Source organism: Chelonoidis abingdonii, chromosome 2 (assembly GCF_003597395.2).
Source record: "Chelonoidis abingdonii isolate Lonesome George chromosome 2, CheloAbing_2.0, whole genome shotgun sequence".
Taxonomy (NCBI): Eukaryota; Metazoa; Chordata; order Testudines; family Testudinidae; genus Chelonoidis; species Chelonoidis abingdonii.
In genome coordinates this window covers 24,315,909-24,337,977 of record NC_133770.1, presented here as the reverse complement: position 1 = coordinate 24,337,977, position 22,069 = coordinate 24,315,909, and the positions used below count along the sequence as shown (strand labels likewise).

The 22,069-nt window shown below is 38.4% G+C and overlaps 1 protein-coding gene across 9 annotated transcripts in view; it reads right to left on the bottom strand.

Annotated features, from left to right (window-relative positions):
• The window catches only part of ZMYND11 (zinc finger MYND-type containing 11), a 146,164-nt gene that overhangs the window by 15,267 nt on the left and 108,828 nt on the right, over positions 1-22,069 (bottom strand). For 5 of the 9 annotated variants that reach the window (XM_075062205.1, XM_032806330.2, XM_032806326.2 and 2 more), the window contains 10 exons: positions 21,630-21,674; positions 18,633-18,794; positions 9,911-9,988; positions 9,376-9,468; positions 7,649-7,736; positions 6,323-6,378; positions 5,400-5,477; positions 4,729-4,847; positions 2,408-2,615; positions 1,227-1,295 (listed from right to left, as the gene is read on the bottom strand). In XM_075062205.1, the coding sequence (XP_074918306.1) occupies positions 1,227-1,295; positions 2,408-2,615; positions 4,729-4,847; positions 5,400-5,477; positions 6,323-6,378; positions 7,649-7,736; positions 9,376-9,468; positions 9,911-9,988; positions 18,633-18,794; positions 21,630-21,674 (996 nt within the window). The remainder of the gene's footprint in view (positions 1-1,226; positions 1,296-2,407; positions 2,616-4,728; positions 4,848-5,399; positions 5,478-6,322; positions 6,379-7,648; positions 7,737-9,375; positions 9,469-9,910; positions 9,989-18,632; positions 18,795-21,629; positions 21,675-22,069) is intronic. The other 4 variants (XM_075062206.1, XM_032806331.2, XM_075062207.1 and 1 more) reach the window with 2 other exon arrangements.

Below are 22,069 nucleotides of genomic sequence, written 5' to 3'. Positions count from 1 at the left end.
TGTAACTTGAACTAAGGTGGATCCCTTTTAGTCTTATGATGATACCCTGTAAGCATTTCTGCCATCCTGATTTTACAGAGATATTTTACCTTTATGCTTTCTTTAATGTAAAAGCTTCTTTTAAGAACGATTATTTTGCCTTGTTTAGAATCCAAGGTTGATCCTAAACTACCAGGGATTGTTGGGAAAAGAAGGAGGGCTACTTCGTCTCGTTTGGTTCTATCCAAGGGATTTGGTGGGTCGTTTTGTTGAAGTGGGCTTTTGTTGGTGCCCGGGGACATGGCGCCAAGGAGGAAATCGGTGGGAGGGGGGAAGGAGGGAGGATGGTTTATTTCTCCTTGTTTTAAGACTCAAGAGGTTTGGATTTGTGTTCCCCAGGGAAGGTTTTGGGGGAACAGGAAGTGTGCCAAACACTATATTTTTGGCTGGTGGCAGTGTGACCAGATCTAAGCTAGGAATTAAGCTTAGAAGGGTCTGTGCAGGTTCCCCACATTTGTACTCTGAAGTTCAAAGTGGAGAAAAAAAACCTTTTACCGTCATAGGTACCAGATTTTTTAAATCTGTTTCCTTCTTTCAAAAAGAGAACAACTATGAAGTCACATAAAAAAACTACGTTAAAGGAACATTATTAAGAATGCAAATTAGGAAATGCCAAATTTATGGCTGCCAGTGCCACTTCCTTCTCGTGTGTGTCTATTAGGATAATCTTTAACAACATGATCACATACTTTATTTTTAATCTGCCTCCTTCAGTGCATGGTTTGGATGTACAAGCAGGTAGAATTAAGGTTCTAAGGTTAAGGGCAACCATAAAACTGGCATTTCCTAACTTTTGAGTCCTTGACTTGGCAACCAAAATAATGTTCTTCTAACAGTTTTAAAAAAAATGTAATATATTAGTAAAATGAAACCCAGTTTGCCGTTCCTAAAGAAACTGTTGTCAGTAGGATGTTGATTTACTAGTGATGGAGATCTTAAACTGCAATAATATCATCTGACTATTACTGTTGGCTAAACCTGTGGTGAGAAAAGATCTTACATAGATACCATGGTGATGAGTGCCAACACAAAACCTTAAGATAAACAGATCTCATTATAGTCTTCAGCAGAGAAGGTTGCGCTGCTGACACTCAAACTTTTATAAGGGATGTCTATCATAATTCTGAAAGGGTTTTTCTTTTAGCTGTTTTGCTTAACTGACAGACATACCACGTGAGGCTACTTACTTCCTTTTTGGGTTCCACACTTTGATTACGTCGTCCTTTCTTTGCTCTGGGTTCCTGAGTAACCTTCAGCTGTCAACATTATTAAAAAGAATGTTGAATAATTCCAAATGCTGGGAAACACTAATTCTCAGCTGCCAATATAAATAGCATTCTTTGTAAAATGCGTGAGACACCTGGAGTGTGAAAGGCAGCATACAAAGCCAAATACAATTCCAGAATGAGGAGTATGTACAGTTAGATATATTTTCTGAATTAGTGATAATGATCTCATAACTAATGAGCTGTGGAGTGAGTAGAATCCGTGTGTGTGTGTTACTAATTCTCTAATAAATAACATTTATTTCATTCACACTATTTATGTAATTTGTCATTGGTATGCTCAGGCAAATGGGTTCTACATTCTGCAACAAGACTCTAATCCTCTATCAGGATTCACTGGAGTGATAGAAAGATTTTTGTTTTTCTGTTTTTAGGAAAACAAACATTTTTCTGCTTGTTTTTGTACATTAAAAATTCAGGTCCTTTCTAGGCTGGAAAATGCTCTGATTTTGTACCATGTAATTACACTTTGGCATGTAGGCCAAGAATTTAGCAAGATTCAAACAGGAATTGTACATTTATACCTATAACAAGACTAATCAGAGTTATAATTAATCTCTAATAATTACAGGCCAGGATGTAGGTAGTTTTTAGTATCATATTCTTTCACCTTCCTCTGGGGCACCTCATACTATCAATGTCAAGGACAGGACAGTGGAGAAGATGGACTTTGGGTCTGCTCCAGTATGGCAATGTCTATGTTCCTATGTCTGAAGAACTACTGAAAGTCAATAGAATGAAAGCTAAGTAGTTGTGGGGAGAAGAGATTTTCAGTAGGATAATATAATCTCCTTGTTTTTATTAACACTTATTTAACTTTAAGGATCTTTGCTCATTCAATCAAGGTGTTAAGAGTTCCCAATAAATATCCCTGAGACTTCCCAGACGTCATCCAGCAAAACCTGGGAAGATGACAACTTTCTATTCCTGGTATTTCTAAAGTATTAAAAAAAAAAAAGGTAACCTGCCTTCTAGTCTCATTATAAAGAAGTAAACAGGGAACAACTTAAAACTAACTTTTAAAAATTCCATTTCAGGTCACCTTTCCGTCATTTAATAAATTATAGTAGTTGAGTACTCACCTGCTCATTGCTGGTGGAAGAGATACTGGATTCTGCCTCCTCCTCACCTTTATCTTCATTCTTAGACTTCCAGAATCTCCCATCACGAAGGAAACGCTGGTGCAGTTCCAGTTCATCACATGCTTTTTTCCAGCCCATGCTGCGCTTCACATGCAACCGATGGATATTAACTGTGATATCTTGAATGTTTTCTGAAGGGATCCAGGCCCTTTTAAAGACAATTTAAAGACACAATCAGAAAGCTGAAGGGGAAGAGTGTGTTAATATACATTTAAAAAGAGATTTAGGGTGAGATATTCCAATGAATTTAGTGTTGGGCTAACTGTGCTTCTTCGCACAGGTAGCCCAATGCTCAGTTCTTCTGAAACTCCCCACTTTCAATTCCCATGGCGGTGCTGTATTGGCAGCCCTGGGGACAGAGTCTACACTTTAAATCTGTATTTAGACAACTAACTCAAAGTGGCCGGTTTTTCACAGAGGCTGAGTATCATTAGGACATGAAGAGACCACAACTATGTGTGCACTTTCTATTTCAATTCTGTCCTTAGCCTCTTTGTTAAAACTGTCAAGATGAGTGCCAAATTCATGCCTCTTGTGTTGATGGTTTTTGTGATCTATCAATCTGTCTGGAATTGAATCAAGAGCACCAGATCCTTTTGTAGAAATCACTAAACAGCCATCGGACAGTAATTACTTTTTGTCAAACTGTCCCTCCAGTGACTTAGAGACCTGAAAGGTTCCTTAGTCTCTACAGTTGAGATTTTCAATGGGGACTCAGAGAATTAGACGCCCAGGTCCCAATCGAAGTCAATGGGAACTGGCTGCCTAGCTTCTTTAGGCCCCTTTGAAAGTCCCACCCTAAATCATGCCATCAAGGGTACACAGAAATGTAACAAATTATAACTCTTGAGATTCTGAAGGACATAGAAAGGTGTATTAAAGAATATCAGTCATTGCAGTACCAATCTACATATTGACGTGAATATTGTGGTAAGTTAAATACCCAGGGTTAGAGCCTCAACTGGTGTAAATATGTATAACTCCATGGAAGACAATGGAGTTACACTGATTTACACCAGCTGAGAATCTAGCTCTTCCTTTTTAAAGTCCATGACTGTAACAAGAGGATGACATTACAGTAGATGGATTTTCCTCTTTACTACAGTATATACTTATGTGTAGAGTTTCAGGTGTTTTTCATCGAACTTCTTAGTAAGAGAACACAACACTTGTGTGAAGCTGTCTGAGCCTAGTGCCAAAATGAAATGATTCTCTACTTAGTATGAAGCTTCTCCTAAGGTACTTATGATTTCAACATAAGTCATTCCACGATTTAAGTGCAAGTAAGATCTTACTCATTTATCTTCGCTAGAAAATCTCCTTGTTAAGAAGTCATATAATAAACACTTGTGGAGAGGCTGGAGACAGTTGTTTTAACACATAGTCTATTCTATTATTTACTAGATAAATCAAGTGAAAATATACATAGTCCTTGTTAAATTAAAAAGCAACTTAAATAACCCAGCTATAAATGTCTCCAGCCTCCCTCATGATGCACTGAAATGCACTACTTCCTCAGAAACAATGAGCCAAAACGTAAATGTTGCCTCACCTCTACAATCATATACACATTGATGCTGTAAAAGCAGCACTGGCGTGCACATTCTGCACAGCAGCACCAACTACATTAATAGCCCTTGGAAAAAACTGGGGGCTGTACTATTCTCTTTTTTTATACAATCTTACAAAGTAGCCATAGCCAAATGTTTCCTAAATGAACAACCCAACTCCCTGAAGCCCATAAATGAAGGTTCTATGTGAAAGGGATTATTTCCTTGAAGTTACAAACTTCTGAAAATTGGGGTCCACCTGGGACTGTTGGCACAACGCTAACAATAACACCAAAACGCTTCATAATGTGTTACATCCCTAAAATGGAAACTTGTGATGCATCTTGTTGGCTAACATGTGCGAAGTTAGCAGTTCAGGCACCTAAAATACATCTAAGTTAACGTATGTCTTGTCTGTGTGCAATGTCCTTACTACGGGCTGCTGTGGACGTGAAGAGTCATGTGCATAGGATTTAATTTCCATTTTTACTTTTAAACAGTCGAGAATATCCCTATGGCAATTCTGAAAATGGAATCTTCTATGAATTACTCGGCAGCCTGTGATGTCTTACACTGGACTTTGAACTTTCTGAAATAATGATGGCAAAGTTAGGCTGGTGACTAGTTCAGCAATGATTTACAGCATGATTGAACAGGGTAAACTTGTGTGAGGCATGTCTATAACAGGCAGCACTGGGGTTAATACATTACCTTTGGTGGTGATGCCCAAAAAAGCGAACATCGACCTGATTGTCCTCTTTCTGCATGACTTTGGCTGGCCAAAACCCAAACCCTTTCATTTTGGCCCAAACCAATTCATGATTGGGTATCTGGGGAAAAAAAATGTTTTCTTTATTATTGGGTTTGAAGTATTATATTCAGTCATCCCACAAATATTAAGTTTAGTGTAACACTGTGCTAGTATCTTAAGAACACGGTTGCTTTTTATGTCTTTTTCATTTTTATCTTCCTATAATACACAGTATTTCTGTGCTAGCCACACTGCTTGGATCAAAGACACTAAAAAAGACAAATTCTGAAAAGTGTGTAACTATCTACTGTACACAGAAATCCTAAGCACTTCAAAAGTTATATTAGTCTTCATAGCTTTATCCAGAAACAGAGCTTTAATTCCTGTAAACTCCTTATTTCTAATGCAACTGCCCGATAACCAAGCTTATAACCCATATTGTTATTGCTTTGGATTTCAGTTAATGTTTTTGCTTGTGTAAAATATCAGAGGTGCAGAGACTAAACAGTACATTTGAACAAAGCTTATTCTGCTTATTTGAAGCAGAATAGTCAAGAAATGAATAACTCCAGAACTGAAAGTATTTATTTTTAACAAAGCAAGTAAAAAAAAATCTGTGTCAGAAACATACACAAGGGTAGCAGAACCAATTGTCAGGACGTGCATTTGACAAATAGAAACAGTTCTTGCAAAGCTGCAGTTCATCCAGCTGAAAAACAAAAATAAGTAAATCAGCCCATGGGACACTCTCTTTGTGACAGTGCTATTAACTCTTAAGTAGTAAGATTTTTAAGGCCCAATGTTCAGCCCTGCCTGCTAATTTTGTGGAATCAATTCAATTTTGTGCAATTAGTTGGTTATATTCATAAAAATAGAGGCAAGTTGAGAGTGGTAGAAATTTTGGCCTTAACATAGAAACATTTTTTCTTTTTTACAAAAATAATGCCAATGGAACTTTAATTTATTGTTAAAGATTATACACTGCATACGGACAATTAGCATATTTAAAGCACACTCTGAAAGCACTGAAATGAGTTGACTATGAAGGCTGAGCAAACCGGCAGCTGACCCAAACACCACTTTCCTGTCCCCTTCAATTTTTCAATTGTCCATCTTGGAAATCAGTCAGAATTTGGCTTTGGGTTTGAATTAAATCAGATAAGACTGACCATTTCTAGTCTAAATATGTGTTTATATATTATCAGGAAACTAAAACTTTACTCCTGATTTCTCCTTTCCATTGACTAACCATGTCCTCCGAATTATGAAGAACTGTAGTTCAGTGAGCAAAGGAATATGATAATAAATTGCAATAAAGCTGTTCTGTGTGTGTGAGAGATATAAAACCCCTGCCATGCAGAACAAAAGGAAAAGGAATTAGGAATTCACTGTGAAAAAGTTTAATTTGGGAAAGATAATAAATGTTCCCCATTATTTCCTTGCTTTTAGGGGCAACTTAGAAGAAGAAAGAAATAATCATTTTAGAAACTGATAGGGTGTGATTTCATCTGTGCCAAATCATCTCTTTCATCTCATTTAATAGATATTACTTACCTCATGGCATGTGTCTTTGTAAAGCATCCTAGCTATATCAGCTTGTTCACTGTCCGCTGTAAATTAAAAATAAACCATCAATAACCACAATATGAGAACATTGCTCAAAGATTTGCAGTCGCCGTCACGATGCCTTTCATGCTATAAATATATGCCTTAAAAAAACCTTATTCACTATCTTAGCTAACATTTCTCCTATTACATTTCCAACCATCAACTCTATTTCTCAGCCTCCCCATCCCCATCATGTCCATCTGTGTATATAAATATTACTGGGGACTTTTAAACTAGCTAACATGTTAAGTAAGCATCTTTAGAAGTGGACCAAGGGATGGGCCACCACTAACAATCTAGATATCCTACTTTCTTTTTTAAACATGAATGCCCCAGCTCACATGCTGCAATTGTTCTAAAACACCACTCTTTACAGCAACTTCCTTATAGAAACACAACTGTCTCTTAGAGGATTACAGCATGCAGTTTATATGGGTCAATTCTAGAAGCTGCCCCTTGTGGTGCTTTTACTTCCAATTACGTTATCTCACTGCATCAAATATTCTCTTAACACATTTTGACTTTTCCATGACAACAAGCTAGATGCCTGTATTAAACACAATACTTAATTCCCTGAGAAATCTTAGGCCCAGATCCAAAAAGGTATTTAGGCTCCTAACTTCCTTTGAAATCAGTGGGAGTTAGGTGCCTTTGCAAACCTGGGACTTAACTCTTAGAACCCGATGGATCAGCAAATATATCCTCAGTAAATTGTACCAAGGACAAGTATACTTGCCCTGACACTGCACCTGGCTTGTGACCTGTTCTGGAGCAATTCTTTCTTAACTTCTTCAAAAGAAGTCTGCTCATAGCTATGGCCATTAGAAGACTGTATCATTCTGTAAATGGCCAGAGACTAAACAGGTAGTCAGCACTGCTCTCCCTGGCGATATTCTTAGCAGTGGGCCTGCTATTCAGCATGGAGCTGCTCTGGGGTCCCAATCCTCAGACTCTGCTGTTTCCCCTTACAGCTTCCTAGGCTGAAGCAGGAATAGATTAGTAAGGGGGTGGAAGTGCTCCCTTTGGGAAGGCCAGCTGCAGAGAAGGTGGTACTAGTATAGGGGAAGTGAGGAAGGGTGGGCACCACTGTAGAAATGAGTACTAACACAGCCCGCGCTGCTAATATCCACAGACCCTCAAGGTGGCCTCACCCTCTCTTAATTAGCTGGTCCCCAAGTCTCATCCAAAGTGGCCAGTTTCCTAAGAGTAAAGACCCTGAGATCTATTTCCTGAATCAAATTAATGGGAAAAATATTAAATGTAATACTCTACCTCCATAGAAAATCACCGTGTTGTGTAGAAGAAGCTGAGCATCTGCTTTGAATTCCTCATAACTCCTGTATTTTCCTTCATTTACTTTCTACACAAAGCAAAATATAGAACGATGAAAACTACTGGTGGAGTGACTTGTTCCTATTATGCACAGAAGCTCTTACAATAATATGTATTAGGCAGACAAGGTGAGTTATTGACATTGCTATGGCTCACAGACGTACTTATAACACTTCCAGGATTAGTCTGTGGCACCTTACCTGTCCATACCTCAGTAGGTGCAGTACTTGTCCAGTTCTCAGGTACCCAGAGGTGCTTTAAAATTAACTTAATTAAAGAGGGGAATTTTTCTCAGTTATAACAAGTAAATCTCGAATCTGGAGTAATCCCATTCACTCCCATGGTGTGTAACAGAATAGACTATAGCCGACAGCATTTGCTCAAAGATTTGCTCCCTGTGGGACAGTGCTTTGCATCTTAGTTTCAATCCAGCATTTCATCTTACTTTCAATTCTGTGTTGAGCTCCCATATACATTTCTAAGGCCTCATGTTACACCATTTTCACAAAGGATTAACTTTCAAAGCCCATAACATAACAGAGGTTTGCAATGAGTCACACAGTGCATTTTTCTAGTCCTGCCCAAGCTGAGCATGCTATGGCCTTCTCCACACTAGTAAAACATTCTTCTCTGTGCTACTGTCAGTTGCACTGTCCTGGTAATAGCACCTATGAGAATTCTAGTGTAGACAACGTTCTGTCAATTTCTGAAATTTTTGCCAGCATCAACCAAACCTGCTCTGAGCAAATCTAGATCACATGGTGCTAAAATGCCCAAACTGTCTACTCTGGCAACTTCCATGTCTGGAGGAATGCAACTGGTGGTAGTTTCACCAAAAAACGTTAGTGCAGACCTGGCTTGTGCATATGTGACTTCATGTTTCAAGCAACACTAAATTCTATTTTATAATACTGAAAATGCAGAACCCCCAAATCTACAATTAAAAAAAAAATCAATAAAGAGCACAAAATATCATATCATTTTAGATGCAATATTCGGTAAGATATTAATCTTTATAAGGGAAGCCCCCAACTCCTTTGATTTAATAAGTCACAGACTGAATCACCTGAAAGACTAAGGATTATATATTAACCAGTAGTTTAATTTTTGAAGAAATTAACACAAAAGGTGGTTCAAGCCATTCTTGCTTTTTGTGATCACCCAAAATGTTTGGCATTTTATGAATCATCATGATGTTTGGAAAGCAGATGTCTATAACTGTTTTAACAAGAAAAAAATGGAATATTTGGTGAAACATATTCTTATGGCTTGTTTCATTAGCCATTTTACTTATTGGCCAGATTTTCAAACTTAGATGCCTAACTTTAGGCACCTAAACCCATCTTCAGGCAACTAAATAAATAGCCTGATTTTTTGGACGTGCCAAACACCCATATCTCCCATTAAAATCAATGGGAACTGAGGGTGCTCTGTGCCTCTGGAAATCAGGCACATTTTTAGGTGCTGATATAAAGATTTGGGTGCCAAGCTTTAGTCATCCAAGTTTGAAATGTTTGGCTATTATGCTTATGACAGAAGTCATAGCAGAAATGACCATGAAAAGAATTAAATAGTAAGGATTAGTATTTTGGTCTATAAAATTTTGGGTTCACTTTTAAAGACAGAACAAAACTTCACGTAGGAAATCAGAAAGTATGTGACTGTACCTCTTGTATAGTAGGAACATCGACAGCTGAGTGCACCAGCCTCCTATACATTGGGTGCTTGTTGTCCTTCCCTTTCTTGTTTAGATCGATAGCCTGAAAGAACCAAGACATAGTATGTGAAAAAGAATTATTTCACCTGACATGAATTTAAGTACTTCATATAAGGAATAAGGAGTCATACAATTGAATGCCAGAGGTGGAGAAATGGAAAGAAGTGTTTCATCTTGATTTTGTGTCTCTGTAAAATCTGAAGAGTCTCCATTCCACTGGAGGTGTGGGCACCTTGCATAGGCTATTCCAGTCAGAAATATGAATAATCTGTATACTGGGCTGTACATGTTGAAACACATAAACCATTCCATACGAGGATGTGTAAAGAAATGGCTCTTTGTGTCCCCTGCTCCCTGCAAACTTATGCATGGGGTGACTATAATATGCCTCTAATTGAATACAACATATTTAAAAAGTGGACATTAGAAACATTTCCCAATTCTGCACTACCCTCTCTGTGCAAACCAGCACTGTTCAGACTCACCCGCTCCTTCATACGAGAGACAATGAATCGCAGGTATGTGCTCATCTCTTGCTTGCTTGTGTTTTTCTTCTTAATACTCTGTTTAAAAAAAAAAGAAACAGTCAACTATTTTTTAATAATCTGACTTAAAAAAACCACACCAGCAACCCTCTGTATTACAAAGATTTTTTAAAGGGTACATTTGCCTCAGATTAAATCATACAATTAGTTAAGGAAAATCTCTTCTTCAGAATTGGTAATGCTAATGCACAAGAGTAACAGTCAAAGCATCATGGTGATAAACGAATTATGTACTTTGCTGAGGACCTCAGTTACAGAAGAATTATGTGCTTTATTTCCATTTAGTGTGTTCTTAATGCCTCGTCAAATGCTCTCACACAAAAGAGTGCAGAATTACTTTGTCTTAATAAAATGAAGAAATGAAGAAAGGCTAGGATCATTATTAAATTACAATGTATTTTTTAATGGTCAACTTATCAGCAAGGTATTAGTATCTACCGCAGGGGTTCTCAAACTGGGGTTGGGACTCCTCAGGGGGTCATGAGGTTATTACATGGGGGGGAGGGGGAGCTGTCAGCCTCCACCCCAAACACTGCTTTTCCTCCAGCATTTATAATCGTGTTAAATACATAAAAATGTCTTTGTAATTTATAAGGGGGTGGGGGGGGCTGCACTCAGAGGCTTGCTATGTGAAAGTGTCACTAGTACAAAAGTTTGAGAACCGCTGATCTACCGAAAGACAGGAAAAAAGTTTAAAAAAAAAAAAAAGCCCATACCAGTCGCAAATGATATGCTTTCTAGGCAAGCAGAAACTGTTTAGCATGAATTAAAGTAGAGTATTGCCACTACAGCTATGAGTAAAGTGATAGCTCGTCTTTGCGCTTTTCCCTGCCTCCTATAGGTCTTCCACATTTAAAGTAGAGTTCTGTGCTGTGGGGTTCCATATTTATTATCACGATCACTCAGTGATTTCCATATGATCACTTCACAAGCAAAAAGGATTTTTTTGGTTTTGCTTTTCCCTACCTCCCAGCCTTGAATACTTAGCCTGGTGACTGTGTGTTGGGTTGAGTTCTTACCTTCTCATGCATTTCATTGTCACCACTATGAAGATTTTACAGACTAAATTAGGCTGAGAGTTACATCTCTGTAACCTATATGTCTGCAAATTATCACTTCAGTCTTATATAAGGTTTGCAAAGGTGCAACTGGCTGGAACTTAGCAAATAATACTCTGTGATGCACAAAAGGGAATAGAATCTAATTCATGCCATCTTAGCTAGGCTGGCTCTGCAAAAGCTGATGGGTAAAAATTTATAAAATCTTATTTTGCTCACTGGACTATTGAGGGGCGACTCTGAATACAGGAAGGAAGCAGAGCTGTTGAGTACAAAGGTACCATTTTTACTATTTACTTTTTAGAATTACACTTTGAAGGCCAAAACCCTTGCACTTTAAGGTTAAAAAATGGATAGTATTTGATTGAGTCTCATTTTGCCTTTACACCTTCTGAAATGTATTGTCAGCCAACTATTGGCTTTTCTATTCTGGCAAGTGCATAACCTGCTCTTCTCAGGACTTATACAATGCCCATTAATTCTTTCTTAAAACAATGGGACCAAAGTTGGCTACAGTACTCCAGCATGCATACCATTGTTTAACCAAATGGATATCCTTGGAGAATTGGGCTCACATCTTTTAATACACCTCTACCCCAATATAAAGCGACCCGATATAACACAAATTCAGATATAATACGGTAAAGCAGTGCTCGGGGCAGGGGGAAGCAGGGCTGCACACTCTGGCGGATCAAAGCAAGTTCGATATAACACGGTTTCACCTATAATATGGTAGGATTTTTTGGCTCCCAAGGACAGAATTATATCAGGATAGAGGTGTACATCTCAGCAGCCTAAATACTATAGTTTTAATTGCTACTAGATATTAAACATACATCTTTATTGTGCTATCCATATCAATACTTAAGCCTTTTTCCTCACATAACGCTGCAAACATGGGATGAAATTCACCACTGTGCAGAGGGCCAGCCCAAGGGTAGTCTAGCACTCATGTCATACCTAAGCCCTATGTTCAGGGCTTAAGTGGTGCGTAGGTCTTTTTCTAGCCTCTGTATGGAGGTGAATTTCACCTTTAGAGCTCAACTGCATTTATTTTGTCAATGTGCATTACCTTACATATCTCCATGTTCAATTCTACCTTCCATGAGACTACCCAATCTGTTTAAATCCATCTCAACTGTTGTCTTACATAAAACATAACAGTTCTACTCCACGGAAACCTAAATAAGCATTAAAAGATAACTGTGAACCAGCTGCTGTCATTTTAAGGTTTTAAATAAGCAAGAGTGCAATGTGTGTGCTTCTAATGACACAGCATTTGAACAGACTGAAACTCATTGGATACAATAAAATTCACTTGCCTAGCCCCGTCTCTCTCTCTATATCCCTTCCTGACATAGTCTTCAGAAAATATCCCCCAATTATTATGAATATTTTTTCTTGCATTGGTCTGCAGGACAGATTTGTAAAGAGAATATATAAGATAAATGGGCTGTAGTCTGATACCTAAGGCTTTAATAAAAGACAGATATCTGGTTTTGCTGTTAATCACAAGTGGTGATGAAAACTACAGTACCATAATTAATTACCCAGTTCGGTCAGGATCTGTCCACTTCTCCCCAATTCCCTACACTGATTTATTTTAGCAAAAATCTTATTTGCAGTTTTGACATCTAAAATTCATTACTTTTGAGATTTTAAGTAATGAAAGCCAAGGAGCCAGGAAAATGGCTTTTTACTGTTTGTTTAGTCTCCTGGCTGTACAATTTTTAATCACCACTTTAATAAACTAAATTATCAAGACTTTTCTTTTACTTTTCCATAAAGATTTGCCCTTTATCAGATATTTGTTGCTCATGCTCAGCTTGGAAGTCATGTTGGGAAAATGTGTCACTGAAAGTCTTCCTATCATTTAAAAAGCCATTACATATTCTTACGGTAACATGCAAAATTAGTACTTCTAAATACTTGATATATTTTTAGAGTAGTCCAACTCAAGCTAATTAAAGCAAGAGGATGGATAATGTTAGATCTGGGGCCTGATTCTCAGTCATACTGAAACTCAATCAGATTGCTCTGGCAGTGCAAAGGAATAGGAGTAAATTATAATCACATCCACTTTGAAGACCCTTTCACATAGACAGCACAGTAATAAAGGGGGTCTCAGTGTCAATGAGAATCAGACCGGTGCTCTTTTAATCTCTCATTTTTTGAGGTGAGAAAACAATATGAATTTGTGAACTTCTGAAGCTGGAAGGGCCAGGCAGAGCACAGGGAGACAGTACACTCTATAAGGGAGACTCCCTTAAGGGAGACAGTACACCTCTGCTAGTGCAACCCTTTCCTGCCTGGCAACAGCCCTTCTGTTTAAGTACCAAGCTTCTCAAGAGCAGATTCTCATGGCCTGATCCAACTCCCACCTGAAGTCCAGGGGGAATCCCTACACTGGCTTCATTTGGAATTGGATCAGGCCCTCAGTCGTGCCAATTTATGAAGTTATTTTGCTGCCATACCACCTTGTCTTTTGATCCCATCAGACCGTAAAGAGTTGGCTTTGTTAGTGCATATGTATATAGTGTATATATATGTAGGTGGAAAGAATCTAGTACAGGAGTTCTCATGCAGAAGATGCAAGTGCTTTAGGAGCTAAAGGACCAAGGTTCTAGCCTGGCTCCTTGCTTGTGTGTCCATGATTTATAAGTCACTTTTAAACATGGGACTTGAGTGTTTTGAAAATGCTGCACTTTAATCTGTGAATCAGTTTATATTTGGAAAATGCTTTGGGACCCTTTGGAATGAAAATTTAAGATCTGATGTGAGTAGGGCACACATGGCAGCGGGCTGGGAGTCAGGGCTCCTGAGATCTCTTTCCAGCTCTGTCACTGATTTGGCAAGTCCCTTAACTCTGTATTATACTTAAGGCTTAGAGTTTGTCATGGAGGTCATGGATTCCGTGACTTTCCAGGACCTCTGTGACTTCTGCACCAGCTGGCGTGGCTGGCGCAGGCCACTGCCCTCCTCCCTGCCCCCAGCAGCAGCAGGAGTTTGGGTGTGTGTGGGAGGGGGCTCAGGGCTAGGGTGCAGGAGGGGATAAGGGCTCTGAGCGGTGCTTACTGTGCGGGGGGGACTCCTCGGAAACAGCAACATGTCCCTCCCACTCAGCTCCTAGCTGTGTACACTGTCTCTGCCCGGAGGAACTGCCCCTGCAGCTCCCATTAGCAGTGATTCCCAGCCAATGAGAGCTCCGGAGCCGGTGCTTGGGGCAGGGCCAGTGCGTGGAGCTAGGATCTGTGGGAGGGACATGTCGCTGCTTCCAGGGAGCCACGAGGAGCTGGATAGGGAGCCTGCCCCTACACAGAGAATGCCTTCCCTACCCTGTGAACCAGGCAGTTACCTTTTAAACTCATGAAAATTCTTCTCTTCCACGATGCCCACAATAAATGAAACAATAATATTCTCCATTTTGACTCTTCATCTCTCTTATTTTATATTAAACAAAATAATGTTGAGTGACCATAATCTGCACAAATTAAACCTGAGTAACTGAATCACTGTATTGCTGTAACCATCATCCTTCTGTGCCTCTAACCTTCTGCACTTTACTCCCTCCACTCAACATACTATGTCTGTGGATAGACTGTTAACAATGAGGACGCTATCTTTCTATATATTCTATGAACTGCTTCACACTACTGAGCACTAGAATACATAGACTATAGATCACCCTAGTCTTTAGTATCTTAACCTCTCTGTGCTCATTACCCTGTATAAAGATGCTTACCTATCTCACTGAGCTGCTGCAAGTCATAATTGTTTGAAAGCCATTGGATGACAGATACAAATTACAATGATGAGCTGAACAAGAATGCACTAGGATCTAGATGAAGCCAAATCTCGCCCCAGGGTAGGTGTGTGGTTGTGAAAATGGGACGTGTTACTTACTGCCTTGAACCATCCTGCCTTTCCATCTTCTTTTTGTTTCTTAAGAAAATCTTAAAAGGACATGGTCACAGTTGGTAACACTCAGAAGTTGACCTGTTTTTATTTCTATTTATGAAGTCCATGTAAGTCTTTGCATGCATCAGTTTTTCCAAAACAAATGATTCAGTACTTTTTCTGGTATTTTTTTTTTTTAGTTCCCCTAATAGGTGTCAAACTAACAGTGGAAAATGCAATTCTTCCATTTATCCACCCAACAGGAAGCAACACCACTGCAATCTTCCCATATCCCCCACTGACTCACCATTCTTCCTTTACCATGTCCTGGAGGGACCATTTTGATACAGGTGAAAGGCTATCTGATCTTCACATTCATTTGATAGGTAATAACAGAAACTGGGCTGAGAGCACCAACATAAAGCAATGATTAGTCAGCAGTCTGTGACAATTGCCAGTCACTACCAATCTGGACTGTATTTGAACCCTATGCCTGACTCTGTATCCTCTTACCAATGCTGAAAGCTATGTAGTATTACCCCAAATATTCACAGTGGTTCTTTAAAATAAAGGGGCCAGAAGCTCAGCACTCAATGGAAAGAAAACAAATTTCAGAGCCAAGCTTCCAAGGAACTGTAACAAACATTGTGGAGTGAAAAATACTTTAAAATTATGAAAAATCCTTCACGGTGTCCTTTGTAAAATGTTTCTGGAGCAAACAGGTGGACAAAATAAACCTGCATTGGGCAACTGAAGTATCACACCCAGAAACTGTGTGATGAACAGTCCAAAGACTCGGTGACCTGGGCAGCATTACATGGGAAACCTTTTAATAAGAATGAAGTGTTCTTAGATTATTTATCCAATATATTTTGTTTCAAAACACACTTTCCCGTCTTCTTTCTAAAGAGCTGTGAGAGTTTTGGATGTGAAAGATTCTGTGCAATGGCATTAGAGTGAAATATTATTAGACATACACATTTTTTGTCCCAGCTAATATTTTTCTTGAATTTACTGCTGACATTGCAAAGTAAACCCCTCTGCCCTTTCACAAGATAGTTAAGCTCTGTTATGTCCTTTTGACATCAGCCAGGGCACTCTAAACTATTATGATTTTGAGGATGCTCTCTCTCTCTCTCTGTCTCTTTTAAAGTAAAATTAGAATAGAGTGTCACCAGGTGTGCAAGACTGGACAGCAATTCAATCTCCCTCTTGCCTTCAGAGTCTGGGGAGGACCCACTAGTCCACTGTGCAGAATTGAGGTGGGTGGGAAGAAAGTCTGGTTAAGCAGAAAGCAAGCAAGTAAGTAGTGCTGTTGAGGGGGGGAAGTGGTATTCGGACTATAAAATGGAAGTCTTTTGGGAAAGAGGTTGATAGTCACCTGTGGCCAGTGAGTGAGCTGCAAGGTCTCAGGGTCAGAAAATGAATGAATCACCAAATGAATCATGTGGTCTAAAGGAGATAAAAAATGGACCAGTAGGCACAAGTGCACATCACTCATGGAAGAGAGGATGAGTTTCAAAATATTTTCTTCGAGGTAAATGTTTGTTTAAAATCCTCAGCATAAACCAATGGAATTCAAGATTCCAGGATGAAAGTAAAATGTACCTCAAAACTGGCTGCCCCATCTATTTGCATACAGTGGATAGTGAACCAGACCCTCTGATGCGACAGTGGTCATATCACAGCAGATGACAGGGGGAAGAAAATGGCTGTAAGTCATCTTTGTACTCTCCTGCTCCCCAGTTAAACAACCTCAGTCTGGAGCGGAGTTTGGGATTTTGTCTAGTATATCTAAATTTAACTGCATCTGTGAGTTATGTGTGTGTTTGTTATGTGATTTAAAAAATCTATTTGAAAATTCCAAGGATTGTAGAATTGCTCTGGGTTGCATTCCCCTGAGTGGTGAAATTAAATGCTAAGTAATGCAGAATATATTGTCCTCTACAGGCAAATGCCACACAAGTGCCATTTTTGAGATACACTCTGTATGTTCATATGGAAAGTATTAACATGCTTTTATTTTTTATTACTCTTAATTATCTTTCCCTCCCGCTTCCTTTCTTTCCATTTCACTCTCTTATTTGTGCTGACTTGGTTACCTTACACTTCCAGAAGCCAACAGCAGCTCTCAGTCTGCCCTGACTCAATGAATCAGAAAGTGTTGCTTTTTACAATTAGCATCCAGATGATCGTCAAGTCACAAGTAAGAAAAATGTGCTTGACTTTTAAAGAAGCAACCCTAATAACTATGTGGCCTCCAACAGCTTCTCTGCAGCATAAAGAGAGTGGGCACCCACATCTCTGCAGCAGAGACCATCTCAGGGTTGGCTCACTGTACAAGATCTGGCTCCAAACACGCATCTAGGGAATCTAATCTTGCTTTCAGAATCCCAGTGCCACAAAGCAAGTAGTAATGTTAAATGCTTTCTGCACCAGTAGTTCCTCTTTTAAGAATTCAGATGTAGTTTTCCCTCCACTTAACTACGGCTCAGAATGTGCCCTTTGCCCCACTCTTTGAGTGTATGCAGGAATACTAACAGTAAGGGGATACAGCTGGCTAATTCAAGACCAGGTGCCAACAAGCAATAGCGTGGCTTGGCTGTTTAGGTTTGCCTAATGGCATGTAGACAACATTCCTGCCCATTCCTGTAATACACATAAAAACTACTCTCGTCCCACCATGCTCAAAAGGACAAAACCTTGAAAAGAAAAGTAATATGCAGAAGCTATGGGTGAAATCCTGGCCCTACTGCAGCCAATGGGAACACTGCCCTGTCTTCAATAGGGCCAGGATTTCATCCCACTTTTTTCAAAGCTGCTCTAGTATGCCTCTGGTTTTTATAATGTATAATTTTATTCCAATAAAGTAAAAGCCTTAATAACATGATCATTAAACTGCAAATATTCACATTATGGTTCAGGAAAAATACACTATATTTAAAATGACTATCAATAAAATAAATAGCATCTTGAACAGTATTTTATATGCTCATTTCCATAATAAACTGAATCATACATTACACTCATACATACACACTTTTCTACATACACTCCAACACAGTATACTGTAGGCATTCATATAAATAAATAAAGATTAAAGGGGAAAAATAGAATTATGAAATCTACCTAAATACCTACCTGACTATTTCATTTGGTCTTTCCCAAAAGATATAGTTTTCATTTCCATTCCCTCTTCCCACAGATCATTTATCAACAATAGCAGAAGCTACCTCAGGATCTGACAGAAGTGGACAGGGTGCAATTCAAAATATTTAATGGGTACAAAAGGGGCAGTATCGAAGATATAAAAGTTTTGTCTAAATACAGTGAAACCTCTCTATAAGGAGTTCCTAGGAAGTATATGGATTATATACTTCACAGCAAGATGCTTACACAGAATGAATTTACTCCTCAGGGCTGAAAACCACATTAGCATTCAGAAATACAAGAAAAGCTTATAGTGAGGAAGCATTATATTCGTCTGTTTAAGCGTTATGCAAACTTCCTTCAAAGGATCTTCAAAAAGGTAGTCATCTATATGCACAGTGTTTTGGAATGTTTGCACAGGCACACTATGTATGTATCATTGTTTCGATAGGCAATACTTAATCCATTAACCTGGCCAGACCATCTGTGCCACCTTAATCAAACTATTAATGAATATCAACCCTCTAATCAGCACATTAAAGCTCATAGGTACTCACCCTGCAAACTGGGCACTGCCAGTGACTACTGCTGTCTCTAAGCCTGAACTCATCAGACAAACACTTGGAATGATACACACGAAAACACAGGTCACATATCAACACCTCTCCAGGCAAATGGCATTCAAAACAATACCAGTCATGATTTTCTGTTTCCCAGTCCTACAAAAAATACAAAATAATTTGGTATGATATTGTCATTATCTGCAGCAACTAAGAACAAAATTGATACTTCTTAAAGTCCAGAAGCAGTTAGACATTATAAACATTTAAAGAAGTGTACTGTACCTCATTTGTGTTTAAAAACCAGGAATAAAAACCTATATACTAAAAGAACTTCATTAATGTAACACACTATTCTTAAACATAATATAAATACTAGCCTTTATTTCTTTTAATGTCTGGTTAGTAACACAAACCCAAATAGGAGCTATGTCCCAAACTATACATTAAAAATCTCCACAATAAAATTTTTTTTTTTGGTTCTAGTCTTGTATGATATAACCTATTAACCTTTTATTTAAGATACTTAATTGTTAGACTACCCAAACAAACATTTGTGCTTAGCACTGGACCTTAACAAATTGCAGATCAGTGTTCTCTTTTCCCTTTTCAAAGATGTGGTGTATTTTCTAACATAAATTACTGAAGTGTGGTGCTTAAAAGTCTTCTACACTATCAGAAATGACAAGTTTTCAATTCTAAAGTGTGAATTACAAAGCATACATAAAATGATGAACCTATTAGTTAAATAAAAATGTCTGACGAGCCATCCCCATACAATTCAGAAAGAAAAAAGTTTTATCTGCAGTGCTGGACATTACTAGGATTATTCCTGGAGTACTGCCTGGAAGATAAAAATGTGATTCTACTGATACACAGATTTGTTTTGATACATTCTTCCTTGAAAATGTAGCCTCAAGTGCCAAATTCTGACCTCTGATACATGTGTGTAATCCTCACTGACGTCAATGAGAGGAGCATACATGTGACACGATCCAGAATTTATCCCCAGGAGTCTACAATACTAAAATAGACAGAATTTCTAGTGGTCTCCATTAAATGTTTTACATTTGCCAATGTTATCTGAAATGCACAGTTTCCCCTATACTTAGAACAGAAAATAACTTCCAAAGCTCAGATATCACTCTGATTCCCTTCAATGGCAAACACTGCACTTTTCAATTGATTTTCATTTCTTTGAAAGAATTACTCTGATTAACTCTGACCAAATGATTTTTACCCTCATCTTGTGGAGGTGGTGCTAGTATTGCCCATCAACTGTTGGAAAAGACATTCTCACCACATCTAGTCCGACCAAGGCTGGTCCAGAGTCCTCAGAATCCTGACTTCATTTCTCCATGCCTGGGAACTACTGTCACTTTATTCCTTGCATGTGAGTGACCTCCTCCAACACAGCATCTCCACTGTTGCTGAGTAGGAGATGTTTATACAGCAAGCGGCAGTTATCATTTCCTTGTCCCTGAAGAATTACTATATTGTCTCCATGACCCACCTGAGTAGAAAACACCCTTGGACGCAATGGTGATCCCAAACCCAGGTCTCCTACACCCCAGAACACATAGTATTAATGCCAAAATAACAGGACAGTAGTTTTTTTAACCTTCATCAAATTCTCTTTGAATTCAGAACCTTGGGGATGAAAATATTAACATGTTGTCCATATCTGTAGCTCAGGATGTAATAAGACTTTTGTTTTTTTACTCACTGGATCTAATTTTCAAAATGTGTGGACCTCAGCTCTGATAAATTAGATTTTGTTATGATGTCTACACACAGTATACTCACTATACCAAGCCCCTCCCACTAAAGCACAATAGCAATATACTTCAGAGTATTTGATTCGCTACTACACTAACAAAGAGATATCAAAATGAAACATCAATTTGCGTACATTTTCCATTCCCTATAATACTATTCCTCTTTATGTAACTTTGCAAAACTTCATCCATAGCAAGAAGGCCAGCTAAGGAAGAGAGAGAATTAGCTTTTGATCAAAGATTTTCCTAAATAAAAATCAAGATGACTCAAGTCCATTTGCTGTGGTTACTGATGGGAAAGTACTTTACCACAGGATTAGGTAGTTCACAATATTGAAAGAACGAAATACTTTAGTATATTCCAGATGTGCCATTTATGTGGAAATATACTGCCAATTGAATGCAAGGTTTTATGACCAGGGTCAAATACACTTGCTGGGAATAAAAAGGATATGGCCAAGCCAAAAATCATGTATGACCTTAAATAAAACAGCGGCAAATGGTAGAATTCCCACTACAGGGTTTTAAAAACAAATCCCTCTGTACTTTTCGTCCTTTTTTAGAAGGTATTTTCAGTTAATTGAAGTACATAAGGTGCATGTATATATAAAATAAAACTCATTTTTATATACAGGATTCATTATTTTAAAAACAAATAAATAAAAGGCAAAATGTCTCTTGTGAAAAATACACTATTGGCTTCAACAGTCAAGTTACACATAAATTCTCCTCTAACAGCAGTGAAACCTCGTTTTCTTCAGTTGATTTGCATGGCAGTAAATGGAAGCAGATTCTGGCCCCCAACATATTTCCCTTGAAGGAAACTAGAGTTATATAAATAAAGTCTGACGGCCAATGTTCTTGTCACAACAGGTACAAGTTCTTAACATAGAGCCAAGAACAAACACAGCTTAGTCTGCATTTACGAAGTTAACCACCAGGTGTCATTACCCACTACAAAAATGACTGATTAAAGGGCCACCATTGCAAGTATACATCTTCAGGTTTAACATGTGAGTAACCAATAAATGAAACTATAAGTACACAGTGTTGGCTAAACTCAGATCTGGAAGTGATAAGGATGATGATGGTGTGATAAATAAAATAACTCTAAAAATAAGATGCAGTAATCTAAACTATCCTAATGAAAGAGAATGTACCAGAAAATAACAGAAAATAACAGAATTTAAGACCACATAGTGCAAAAGTTGTTCACCTTGTTTTTTGCTGTTGTCCGGGAGAAAGGCTGCATACTGTAGGCCTTTCAAAATAAAAAAACAAAACATCTTGGTATCTATACTGTAATCCATCTTATAATCAGGATATATACAGTCTAGAAGCAATTCAAACATGGTGATGGGGAAATCATATAGTCGCTTCTACCATCCGTTTGCATACATTTCCTCCTATAAATTTTGCATACTACCTTATCAACTAGCATTTTCATCACATTTTAGTGTGCTACCAAAAACTGTCTCATGCACTTATACTACTTTAGGGAAAAAAAACAAAAACAGAAAACAAAACAAAACATAAAACCCCCAAACCCAGCAGCATGTAACCTCTGACATATCCAAAAATGTTAGAGGAACTAAAATGAGCACTCAGATATGAAAACCAAATGGGCATGGGGAAAAACATGGCTGTCACATCATA